Source organism: Pleurodeles waltl, chromosome 5, assembly GCF_031143425.1.
Source record: "Pleurodeles waltl isolate 20211129_DDA chromosome 5, aPleWal1.hap1.20221129, whole genome shotgun sequence".
Classification (NCBI taxonomy): domain Eukaryota; kingdom Metazoa; phylum Chordata; class Amphibia; order Caudata; family Salamandridae; genus Pleurodeles; species Pleurodeles waltl.
The window spans coordinates 1501892962-1501906716 of NC_090444.1; the positions used below are offsets into that span (position 1 = coordinate 1501892962).

Genomic DNA, 13755 nt, shown 5'->3' on the forward strand with positions numbered 1-13755 from the left:
TATAAGCAACTGGGCAGGGAAACTGGAAAGAGCAGCAATAAACTTCAGTCTTGCCTTCTCCCAGGAGACTAGCTAGCATCAAGGCAGCCTTTGCGTTACTGGAGTATGCTCCGATGTGGTGTGTCACCACCAAGCACCAGGGGCTGTGCTATCTATGTAACTTACCCAGACATGCAATTCCTGCTGCAAAGCAAATGGCGACAAGAATGGGTAGTGGAAGTTATCTCATGCTTGCTGCAGAGTGCAACCTGTACAGGTCACTACAGGCCTTCAATAGTATACCACAAACTCAAAGGGCTCCATCCTTTTTCACTGTCCAAATGAACTATCAGATTATTGCAGGTATGAGGGAAATCTTAAAAAGGCTTGATAATTTCCTGTCATGCTAGACCCGTCACTCTTTTAAATACTGACCCACCTCACATCACGACTTCATTACAAGCATAACAATGCCAGCTTCTTAAACCTAGATATCTAATGTGATTAGGTCAACCATGTTAGAATGGGGGCCCTCAAATCAAGGGAATTCAAAGGAGATATCGGCCAGTCCTAGAATGCCAGGAACTCTTGAAGCCCTCCAGAATTGCACGCAGGAGTGAGTAAGATGGTGATATAGCCCTGTGTGGACAAAGTATCCATATCTTGTCAACTCTTTCCTTTCAAGAAAGTGTGGGATTGCACTTTAACACTGGTAGAGACTGGTGTTTTCTGCTTTTTACAGTAAGGCATCACTCGACAACTTACCAGCCTTTTTCTCAACAGTTCCCAGCACTAATTTGGAGCCACATGTGACACATAGATGAGGATGGTGAAACTGGAGGAGGAAGTGCCCTGCAAGTCTTAGACTGTGACAGAGAGCACTTGCAGGTGAGTTAACTACTTCCAGGTGTATCCTTACACTCAGATAGACTGAAACCGGGTTCCTAGACTTGCACTCAGAGAGGGATGCGTGTGTTGAGATCTCTGTGCACTGAATCATTGGCAACATGCTGATAAGGAGAGACTGGCTTGATCATATTGTGCTTTGGCCACTCAAGCCTCCCCTACAAAACCAGGCCTCATGACGTGACTCCACGAAGCAGTAGAGTTTGTGGAGTGGAAGAGGGTTTGACTTCTAGAAGGTCCTTAGATACCAGCTGCTTGCCACACCTTTCCACTCCCTGACTTAACCAGTGGATCTGGCTGAAACGAAATGTCAAGTACGGTGATAAGACTTCCAAGAGGACCAGATGCTTCACTTCCCCACAATGCAACTATCATCACTTATTACATATGCCCATAAATGGTGAATTCAAAACATGAATGGGAGGGTCTTTGAAGGGAGTGCCTTTCTGCCTGTGACAGAAAGGTACACACGCACAAAACCGATTTTCTGCGCCTTTATGCGTACCTCAATTCCTCTTCTATTTAGTATTGAGATATCAAGTCTCCAGTGACAAAGGCCTCCATTGATCTACATGTATGCCAGGCAGCGCCAGTGACCTTGTGTCAACGGCAGCACATGGAGCACAGGTTTGCAGAATAGCACTACTCTCCAGTAAGATGTTTCAAACAGCTCGTGGTGCAACATACAAAAAAGGAGTACTGTTATCAGAATAAAAGTTGTAAGTGTGAAAAAGCAAACATTTTCAAAACACTTGGGAACGGGTCCCCACAGTAGGAAATTGATGAGTTTAAGATAAACGGGGTCCAATTCCGAAGATAATGAATGAAGATGTGCAAGACACGCTTTGGGTGTGACCTCAGATCACGCGATTGTGATTGGTACCAGACTTGCAAGTGTTGGACTTAACAGCTATAGAAGTAGCTTTCAGTTCCAACACTAGTTCCAGCAATACCCGTGCACTGAGCATAAGAAACAGTCAGGCCACAGGAATAATCTTTTAATTTTGTCAGTGATCAACATTAAGCAGGGCAACGTCATCCAATGACAAGCAGTGGTGAGGCATCTGGGACCTGCTGCTGGAGACGTCTTCAGAGTAAATTAAATGTTTGGGTGTCAATTAACAAATAGATGGCACGAAAAATAACGAACAAACGATGCTTCCAAATAGGACAAACAGAGTAGGAGTTGACCCAGAACTCCGAGCATTCAGAGTTTCGCACGGGAAGAAGCAATCGCAGATATAAACAAGCATTTGCAACGCAAACAGTCTGGCATATTTCAAACACGTTTATTGTCATCTTGTGACAACAGAGCCCATGAGGGAAACCAAAAAAACACTTAAGATGAAACTGAGAAAAGCCGACTTGGCAAAGTAGCAGAAAGTTAGCTTTCAAAAATTAAAATTTCCAATTTCACTTATCCTTCTGGGTGCGTTATTGCAGTCACAAACCTTCAGTTTGCGGAGCACTGGAAGTTAAAAACAACAAATAGTACCTCAATCGTGTTGAGAGCTGCGGAGGGGCATTAATTAAGTTGCATCAATTAGTGCTTGAACCCTGTGCAACACAGAGGATCGGAAGTGATGTCAGACATGTATCGACGAATTACGAGGCTGCACACAAGAGTGGCACGCTAACCAACAAATGGTGTGCGACAGGCGAGCTCCAACCCCTGTACTTAACACAGCAGATTCTCGCAGGCAAACCGAATGTGCTAGTGCATGCACTCACAGACTCGACCCCAAAAAAGGGCCTGAGGCAGATCAGGAATACCTCAAAGGACATGCTTGGGACATTAGTTAGGGAAGCTTTGCGCTGAAATAAGCAGAATTGTGTAGTCAACTGTATCAAAAGCAGACATAAGTGTCTAGTCTGGAGACAACATGCTAGTGGGGAGCAGGTATCGGAAATCTGAAAGCATGGAAGGAGTAAACTCTCAAGTGCTACAGTCAATTCAGCAGCACATTGAAACAACATCTTCTAAGAAAGTATGACTTTTTTTTCACAATTTATTAAAAAGCATATTCACAATGTGCATCATGTGCAAATTTGCGCAGGTTGGTACTGTCATTTGTTTCCTTTAAATAAAACAAATCAAAACTACAATCATAGCTAATCAAACATTTAACAGACCCACATCCTCAACCCCAATGTATTTTCAAACAGCTCAATCTTCTTCAAATGTAAAATTCACATACAGATATTAGTCCTCCACACTGAAGAGTGGTCGATTTTTACTAAGTTTGTAAGAAAATGGAAGAGGGACTGAACAAGAAAAATATACATAAATGATAAATCAATATATGATGTGTGGCACTACTTAGCACTAATGAACTCTGCTTTCTTCAACACACAATACCTAGGTGTACACTCGACAATACAGTGACCCATTACATCAAGATGCATTTCTGATAGAACAAATGCTACTGTACGCTTTTGTGAATTTCACTTTTAATGCGGTTTTATATTATGAATATAAAACCTGCAATACACATGTTCGAGAATACCGTTTCTCTGGTGCATTTAGTACTACCATTCTATACACCTAAATCAGCCTCCAAACACAGGATTCAGAACGTAGGATGGGCGAGTGGTATATTTGAAAGAGGAGGGAGGTTTCCTTTTGGAAGAAAGTAAAGAACCTACCTTCCCCAATGACAAAATTATCAGTTCTTGTTTTTGTCATTAAGTTAAGCCACTGCTGAAGTAATGTACGAAGAAACATTATGGAATTTTGCATTTTATATGCTGAAATAGAGTGAGAATAGATATGCTTCTAAAATCAAATTAATTTATTAAAAACAATTACTTTTTTCGACTGACGTTAAAACTGTACACATATCTATAAAGGCCCCTCAGTTTTTATTACCTCGTGTTACTGCACAAAGCTGCCAATCATGATCTTTTGGACATGAAACAAATAAGGCACAACTGGGTGGCACATACACAAATTAATCCTTTCGAACTTCCAATGAAACACAGCTTTCTATCCTATACATACACTAACCTGTACCGTTTTCATGATAAAAATTAAAAAAAACGAAATATACCATATTCAGTTATGAAATTCCTATACAAAATTGTAAAATTTACACCATTCGAGCTGCCAAAGAGTAAAAACAATTCACATAAAACTATATTATTTGCCAGTGGTACGTTGAAAAATATATTGGCTAAAAAAATATCCCAACTTGAAAAGGTTATGTCCTTTGAGTGTAAATCAAAAAATTGGCACTCTATTGCTACACAATAGCGCACCCTACGTGTTAAAACGCAAGAGAGCTAAAACGATATGTTCAATGTACACAAAATTATGGGTGCAATGACTGGCTGAAATAAGGCACTTTCTTCCAGTGAGCAGCACCTTCCAACAAGAGCTACAAGGAGATGGTGAAGCATGGTCTAGGTAATGATGTAAGGGCTTAGAACGGAGGTCTCTGGAGGAAAGTCAAGGTTTCACACCGGGGAAGACACAGGAGGTAAGACGTAGAGGTAAAATGTCTACACAGACGTGGTCACTCTGTCAAGGAGATTATTGACCTCGTTTTTGTTAGAATCCAGTCCTTTAGCAGCATTTAGATCATTCCGTAAGTTCTCCACCGTTTTTTTCATCGTTTTTAGTTCTCCGGGGTGTGGAGTTGCTTTCCTCAAAAGCGTCCCCTATAAAAACAAACAAAAAAGATCAACCAAAAAAAGCATAATTTTTGTTCTTACAAGCAGCATGACTACTTAACATAACTACAAAAATGAAACTTACTAATTTGGGACAGAATGTAAAACTCCAAACCAACGCGGAAAATCTTTAATTATTTTTTGCCGTTCTAAACTCGAGTTTTTTTTTTTATAGGTAATACATATTTCTTGTCATTTTAGTAGTATACCTTTTTAAGTAGTAGTGTTGGTCTTTTAGCTCCCCTTAAACACAAATTGATATCACAGTTTGTGGATAATGACACAAAGAGGAAACAACACATGCATTAGTAGAAGAAACTCTCTCACGTTATCTTAATGAGAACTCTCTCTAAAACGCGAGTGCCCTTTGGGGACCTCAATAGCATAATGCACAGAGGTGGAGAAACTCACCTTGGATGATGACCTAGAATCACCTAACTAGAACTTGCGCCCCCGTAATGCACTGCTTATGACTATGTCATGAGTGATGTAAATGTGAGGTCATGAGCAGTGCAGTACTGTGGCACAAGTTATAGTTAGGTTAGGTAACTATAACTGATGAATTTCTCTGGTTTTGTACATGTGAAATGTGAGCCCAAGTATAACTTCCCTTTTTTTTTTTCAGTAAATATATATATATATATATATATATATATATATATATATGGAAAATGTCACTTACCCAGTGTACATCTGTTCGTGGCATGAGACGCTGCAGATTCACATGCTGTGCACTATCCTGCCATCTAGTGTTGGGCTTGGAGTGTTACAAGTTGTTTTTCTTCGAAGAAGTCTTTTCGAGTCTCGAGACCGAGGGACTCCTCCCTTTCGGCTCCATTGCGCATGGGCGTCGACTCCATCTTAGATTGTTTTCCCGCAGAGGTTGAGGTTGGAGTTGTGTATATAGTAAAGGTGCCCATGCAATGGAGTAAGTATGTATGTACATAATGTGTATAAAAGTGATATATATTTACAAATTTACAAATGTAGAAGTTTTATCAACCTATAATGTACAATTTTCATGAACTTATAACGGCTACAGGCTCCCGAGGGCGCATGTGAATCTGCAGCGTCTCATGCCACGAACAGATGTACACTGGGTAAGTGACATTTTCTGTTCGATGGCATGTGTAGCTGCAGATACACATGCTGTGCATAGACTAGTAAGCAGTTATCTCCCCAAAAGCGGTGGTTTAGCCTGTAGGAGTTGAAGTTGTCTGGAATAATGTTCGGAATACAGCCTGTACTACTGTGGCTTGTTGTGTTGTTAACACATCTACACAGTAATGTTTTGTGAATGTATGAGGCGTAGACCATGTGGCTGCCTTACAGATTTCTGTCATAGGTGTATTTCCTAGAAAAGCCATTGTGGCACCTTTCTTCTTAGTGGAGTGTGCTTTGGTGTAATAGGTAGATCTCTTTTTGATCTAATATAGCAGGTCTGAATACATTTCACTATCCATCTGGCAATGCCTTGTTTGGATATTGGGTTTCCTGCATGAGGTTTTTGGAAGGCTACAAACAATTGTTTTGTTTTGCGAAATTGTTTTGTTATATCAATATAGTACATTAGTGCTCTTTTAATGTCTAACGTATGTAAGGCTCTTTCAGCTACTGAGTCTGGTTGTGGAAAAAAGACTGGAAGTTCCACTGTTTGGTTTAGGTGGAACGGTGATATGACCTTTGGTAAGAATTTGGGATTTGTACGGAGAACCACTTTATGTTTATGTATTTGTATAAAGGGTTCTTGTATAGTAAATGCTTGTATTTCACTTACCCTTCTAAGAGATGTGATAGCTATTAGGAAGGCTACATTCCAGGTTAAGTATTGTATCTCACAAGAACGCATGGGTTCGAATGGTGGACCCATGAGTAGTGTTAATACAATATTGAGGTTCCACGAGGGAACTGGTGGTGTTCTTGGGGGTATGATTCTTTTTAAACCCTCCATAAATGCTTTGATGACTGGGATTCTAAAGAGTGATGTTGAATGTGTAATCTGCAGATAGGCAGATTGCTGTGAGATGTATTTTAATGGAAGAAAATGCTAGTTTAGATTTTTGTAAGTATAACAAGTAGCTTGCAATGTCTTTGGCAGAAGCATATCGTGGTTGAATTTGATTATTATGGCAGTAATAAACAAATCTTTTTCATTTGTTTGCGTAACAATGTCTTGTAGTAGGTTTTCTAGCTTGTTTAATGACCTCCATACATTCTTGTGTAAGGTCTAAATGTCCAAATTCTAAGACTTCAGGAGCCAGATTGCTAGATTGAGCGATGCTGGATTCGGGTGTCTGATCTGTTGTTTGTGTTGAGTTAACAGATCTGGTCTGTTTGGTAGTTTGATATGAGGTACTACTGACAGGTCCAGTAGTGTTGTATACCATGGTTGGCGAGCCCAGGTTGGTGCTATTAGTATTAGTTTGAGTTTGTTTTGACTCAATTTGTTTACCAGATAAGGAAGGAGTGGGAGAGGGGGAAAAGCGTAAGCAAATATCCCTGACCAACTCATCCATAACGCATTGCCTTTGGACTGAGGGTGTGGATACCTGGACGCAAAGTTTTGGCATTTTCCGTTTTGTTTTGTAGCGAATAGGTCTATTTCTGGTGTTCCCCAGCGTAGAAAGTAAGTTTGTAGTATCTGGGGATGAATTTCCCATTTGTGTGTTTGTTGGTGATCTCGACTGAGATTGTCGGCCAACTGGTTTTGAATCCCTGGGATGTACTGTGCTATTAGGCGAATGTGATTGTGAATCGCCCAATGCCAGATCTTTTGTGCTAGGAGACACAGTTGTGATGAGTGTGTCACTCCTTGTTTGTTTAGATAATACATTGTTGTCATGTTGTCTGTTTTGACAAGAATGGGTTTGTGGACTATTAGCGGTTGAAATGCTTTTAATGCTAGAAACACTGCTAACAGTTCTAAATGATTTATATGCAGTTGCCTTTGTTGAACGTCCCATTGTCCCTGGATTCTGTAGTGGTTGAGGTGTGCTCCCCACCCTATCATGGAAGCATCTGTTGTGATCACGTATTGAGGCACAGGGTCTTGGAATGGCCGCCCTTGGTTTAAATTTATAGGATTCCACCATTGAAGCGAGGAGTGTGTTTGGCGGTCTATCAACACTAGATCTTGAAGTTGACCCTGTGCTTGTGTCCATTGTGTTGCTAGGCACTGTTGTAAGGGCCACATGTGTAGTCTTGCGTTTGGGACAATGGCTATGCATGAAGACATCATGCCCAGAAGTTTCATTACCAACCTCACTTGATAGTGTTGGTTTGGGTGCATGTTTAGTATTACATTTTGGAAGGCTTGTACCCTTTGTGGACTTGGAGTGGTAATCCCTTTTTGTGTGTAGATTGTTGCTCCTAAGTATTGTTGTATTTGACACGGTTGTAGATGTGATTTTTGGTAGTTTATGGAAAACCCTAGTTTGTGAAGGGTTTCTAAAACGTATTGTGTGTAGAAGACACTGTTGTTGAGTGCTGGTTTTTATTAACCAATCGTCTAAGTAAGGGAATACGTGTATGTGCCGTCTCCTGATATGAGCAGCTACTACTGCAAATCATTTTGTGAAATCCTCTTGGTGCTGTTGTTATCCCGAACAGTAACACTTTGAATTGGTAATGCACGCCTTGTATTACAAACCTCAAGTATTTCCTGTGGGAAGGATGTATGGGTATGTGGAAGTAAGCATCCTTGAGATCTAATGTTGACATGTAGTCCTGTTGTTTGAGCAATGGAATCACGTCTTGAAGTGTTACCATGTGAAAATGATCTGATTTGATGTAAAGATTTAGTGTTCTGAGGTCTAATATGGGTCTCAGTGTTTTGTCCTTTTTTGGAATTAGGAAATACAGGGAGTAAACACCTGTTCCTTTTTGATGGTTGGGTACTAGCTCTATTGCTTCTTTTTGTAATAATGCTTGGACTTCTAGTTGCAACAGGTCTAAGTGTTGTTTGGACATGTGTGCTCTTGGAGGCACATTTGGTGCAAATGTAGGAATTCTATGCAATAACCATGTTGCATAATGGCTAGGACCCACGCGTCCGTAGTTATGTTTTTCCCAATTTTGGTAATAATCTGTGAGTCTCCCCCCCACTGGTGTTGTGTGGTGGGGGTTTGTGACGGAGTCACTGTTTAGTTTGCGGGGTTTTTGGGCTTTGGAATTTCCCTCTTGTTTTAGGGAACTGTCCACCCCTATATTGCCCCCGAAAACTTCCTCTTTGATATTGTCCCTGGTATGTGGGTCTGGCTTGTGAGGTGGAAGGCTCTGTGGTCTGGGCCCGAAACCCCCCTCTAAAGTGCGGCTTCCTAAAAGTGCCTCTACTCTGTGGGGAGTAGAGCGCGCCCATGGCCTTGGCCGTGTCAGTGTCTTTCTTTAGTTTGTCTATTGCTGTGTCCACCTCTGGCCCAAACAATTGTTGTCCGTTGAAAGGCATATTCAGCACAGCCTGCTGGATTTCTGGCTTAAATCTGGAGGTACGTAGCCACGCGTGTCTCCGAATGGTTACCGCTGTGTTTATTGTTCTGGCCGCCGTGTCTGCTGAGTCCATAGCCGACCTTATTTGGTTGTTGGAGATAGTTTGGCCCTCCTCGACAACCTGTTGAGCACGTTTCTGGAACTCTTTGGGAAGGTGTTGAATGAAATGTTGCATTTCATCCCAATGTGCCCTGTCGTATCTTGCCAGTAGAGCTTGCGAATTGGCAATTCGCCATTGAGTAGCTGCTTGTGCTGCCTCCCTTTTGCCTGCTGCACTGAATTTCCGACTTTCTTTGTCGGGTGGTGGTGCGTCTCCAGAAGTTTGTGAGTTTGCCCTTTTCCGGGCTGCTCCTACTACCACCGAATCGGGAGTTAATTGTTGTGTAATGTACACAGGGTCCGTAGGGGGAGGTTTATATTTCTTCACCAACCTAGGTGTGATGGCTCTGCTTTTGACTGGGTCTTGAAACACCTGTTTGGCGTGTTTTAACATGCCTGGTAACATTGGCAAACGTTGATATTGGCTGTGCGTAGATGACAGGGTATTGAACAAGAAGTCATCTTCAACGGGCTCTGCATGCAGTGCTACGTTATGAAAAGTAGATGCCCTGGAAACCACCTGCATGTAAGCAGTACTGTCCTCCGGTGGTGATGGCCTTGTCGGGTAGCAATCCGGACTATTATCTGAGACCGGGGCGTCGTAGAGATCTCATGCATCTGGGTCATCCTGGCTCATCCCTGGGTGCGTTGGGGACTGCATCATTGGGGGTGTTGCTACTGGGGACAGATGTGGCGAGTGTGGTGGCGATGGCTGTGGAGAACACTGTGGTGGTGTTTTTTCTTTAGCCACCTTCGCTTTTGGCTGCATTTCCGCCTCATGGAATGTGAGCTTCTGCTTCATCTTGATTGGAGGAAGAGTACTTATTTTCCCCGTGTCTTTTTGTATATGGAGCCTTCTCTGGGTATGGTCTGGCTCTCCCATGCCCAGCTCTTGTTCAAACATGTGGCCTTATAACGGTGAGGAAAGGCCCTGTTCTTCTGTGAAGGAGCTGTGTTTCAGCTCCGAGGCTGCGTGTTTCGGCACCAAAACCTTTTCTGCAGTCTTTTTCGGCTCCGAAGAAACCTTTTTGGTTTTCGGGGTGCCGACCTCTCTGTGCCGAATCTGTTCGGAGCCGGTATCTCGGTGCCGAGTCTGTTCGGAGCCGGTATCTGAACCGGAGTCGGATGTCTTCGGCTGCTGTGAGGCCTTCTTCGGTGCCGATGTTTGGTCACCGTGTTTCTGGGTAAAGCCATGGCCTGTTGGCGGTGGCATCCCCTGGGCCTTCATGATTTTCAGTGAGTTTTTGCCGGGCTGGTTTACTCACGGTTTGTTGCCTCGTCGGATGCTCACTCTCGGGCTCGTCAGAGTCCGAATCTGGAATGGAGAATGTCTCCTTTTCTTCGGTGTCGATGTGCTAGCACTAACCTGGTACCGAGCACAAACAACGCAGTCAAATTTTCCGATTAATAGCTATCTTTTCAGAACCGAAACATGGAGCGAAGAGGAACACGTCCGAACCCGATGGCGGAAAAAAAGCAATCTAAGATATAGTCGACGCCCATGCGCAATGGAGCCGAAAGGGAGGAGTCCCTCGGTCTCGTGACTCGAAAAGACTTCTTTGAAGAAAAACAACTTGTAACACTCCGAGCCCAACACTAGATGGCAGGATAGTGCACAGCATGTGTATCTGCAGCTACACATGCCATCGAACATATATATATATACACACACATACACACTTCCAATACATATAAACCAACATGGTAGGAGTCACTCTGTAGTTAGTTAGGATTTTTCCCAGAGATGGGAATTCCTCGGATTTTAGCTTGCTAATAACTTTACACCCGTTTGACAAATCTTAATAAAACTTTGCAGATCTAGTGCTTTTTTTCATTGACTGACAATGCAAACGTTTGTGGTGATTACTCATGGGAGAATCCCAAAAAGTGTTTTTCACTCAATGCATTTTCCATAGACGTTTTAGACAGATGTAGCAGCAAAACTGCTTAACAAAGTTAAGTGAAATTTGGCAGGAATGTAGAATATGGTCTGGAAAGGGTTCCTTTTGCTATTTCATGAACATCTGTTCAGCAGCTTTGTAGTTTTAAGGCACTAACATTTAGTGATGTATTGGGCCACGGTATAATGCAGTCATTTCATGGTACTTGCAGATGACAAGGGGGAAGAGGATTGGCTAGAGGCTGCCTTTACAAAAGTAAAAGGTAGCCATGTTGTTTCACCACAATGCAGCGGTGTTTGCTTTAGGGCCTTAGGTATAGGTAAGTATTAGAATATATATTTTTCCCCAATCTATTACCACTTTATCAAAGTGGCAATAGGTAGGAAACATTATTTATATTTTTTTATATATATTTTTTTTTTTTAAGTTTACAGAGTACCACAGTACCAGCTAGGAAGTGCTGCAGCACTTAAAAACAAAACAAACAAAAAACACACTGTAGCACACTATATTTCACAAATATTATGTATTAGTATTTGTATTACAGTGTATGTTCAATTATTTAAAAAAAAAAATCTTCCATAAAGCTTACACTGTGCCACAGTAAAACCTAGAAACTACTGCACTACATGTAATAATTTAAAAAAAAATTAATATGCAAAACAATTACAAAAAAGTACACTAGGTTTATGAGTAAAAAGTGTATCAGTGTTGTTTAATGTTTTTACATATTTCTTTTTTATAAAATATAACGGTTAGTATGCATTTTGGGTTTCAAGGCGAGATATACTGCAGCACAGTCTACATAAAATAGTTAAAGAAAAAAAAAAAGTACAACTTTTAAAAAACACTGTAGTACACCATGCTTCCACTTACAACCAGAACACTCACAAATCGTGGTCTAAACTATATTTCGCAATTTCAGTTTTGGAAGTGCAAAATATTGTTTACACACAGTCTGCGTTTTGAGTTTTAAAGGGAAGTATAATGTAGTACAGTGTATGTAAAATAATTTAAAAAATGTTTAAAAACTCTAAAAACACTGGACTGTACTACATTTATTATTAAAACTCACAGATAAGACTAAGTGAAGTCTTAACAATATCGTTGTACTGCAGGCACTTTGCAAACTTTATCTGAAATATATAAAGTACTAAAAAAACTTTTACTTACCTTTAGACAGTTATATAAACGGACTCATTCCTTCCTTTATACTTATAAAACAGTAGGACACTATATTCACACTTAACAGGCAGAACACATCTAAACTGTGGACTAAACAATATGGTTGCCTTTTACTTTTGTAAGGGCAGCCATCAGACAAACATATACTGTTTTATCATCAGCATGTACCACGTTATACTGCAAAATTACTGTGGTATACCATGACCAATATATCACTAACTATTTGTGCCTTCTGGGCCAGATTCACAATGGTAAACGTACCCTTTTTGTAAATTTACCAATGTGTGGAATCTATAAGTGCATTTTACTAGTAGTATGTTTACCTTTGCGGAGTCTCTGCACATTAAAAGCTAGGACTGTCCTATCTTTTTATGTGCGGACACTCCCCAGCTGTAAAGATACTGCTTATAAAATACCTTTTTGAATAGCAAACAATTGTAAACTTACACAAAAGTTTAAGTTTACGTTTGTGATTCAGTTTTAAAGTTAGTGCCTACTAAAACAATTTTAGATCTACTACCAAAAAGGACCCTTTACACCCCATAATCTATATTTCTCACACTTTTTATCTAAATCCATACAGCCATTTTCACATTACCTCTGTTTAAACAATACTCTACGGCACAACACACCATTACACTTCACTCTATGACACTCCACTCTATGACAACCCATTCCACTCTGAAAGCTGGCTCCACTGCATGACACTCCACACAATAACATGCCACTCCATGACATACCACTCCACTCAACCAAATGTCAATCCACTCTAGGACATTCTAGTTCACTCTAAGCACTTCCACTCTAAGACACTGTACAACAAGCCACTCTACGACACTCCACTCTGACATTCCACACTACTGCACTCTACACCACTCCACTCAATGCCACTCCACTCTATGAGATACCAGTACCCTATATGACGCTTAATGCCAAGTCACTCCACTCAATGCTACTCCACTCTACGCCACTCCACTTTGACACTCAACAGTACTCCGTTCTATGACACTTTACTCCACTCTACACACCTCCACTGTACCACACTATACTCCACTATATAGTGCTCCACTGACCACCAGTCTACTGCATTCTGTTAGTGCATGGCACTCCACACCACTCTATGCAACTTCTAAGCACTCCACCCTAATTTTCTGCACTCTATGACACACTACTCCAGAGTAAGCCACTCTACACTACTCAACGCCACTCCACAACACTCTAATCCACTCTGACACTTTCCAAAAGGCCTCTCGAGTCCACTACATGATACGCCACTCCACTCTATGACAATTTAGTCCACTGTATAATATGACACTCCATTGTACTCCTTGTTTACTGTATGTCACTTGACTCTGCAACGCTACTCTACTGCATGGCACTCCACAACACTTTTTATCACTCTGCGACACGCCGCTCCACTCTACTGTATGACACACCACTCAGTTTTTGACTCTTTACTCAACTCTACACCACTTCACACAATTCTACTCTAAGAACACATTAACTGACTCCATGCCACTGTACAATA

At 41.3% G+C, this 13755-nt stretch overlaps 1 protein-coding gene across 1 annotated transcript in view; it reads right to left on the reverse strand.

The window, feature by feature from the left end:
• Nucleotides 1-3659: 3659 nt before the first annotated feature.
• LRRC1 (leucine rich repeat containing 1) overlaps nt 3660-13755 on the reverse strand; it is a 361772-nt gene continuing 351676 nt past the window's right edge. Inside the window, exon 14 of the mRNA XM_069235791.1 lies at nt 3660-4545. Within this exon, the coding sequence (XP_069091892.1) occupies nt 4387-4545 (159 nt within the window). The 3' untranslated portion in view covers nt 3660-4386. The remainder of the gene's footprint in view (nt 4546-13755) is intronic.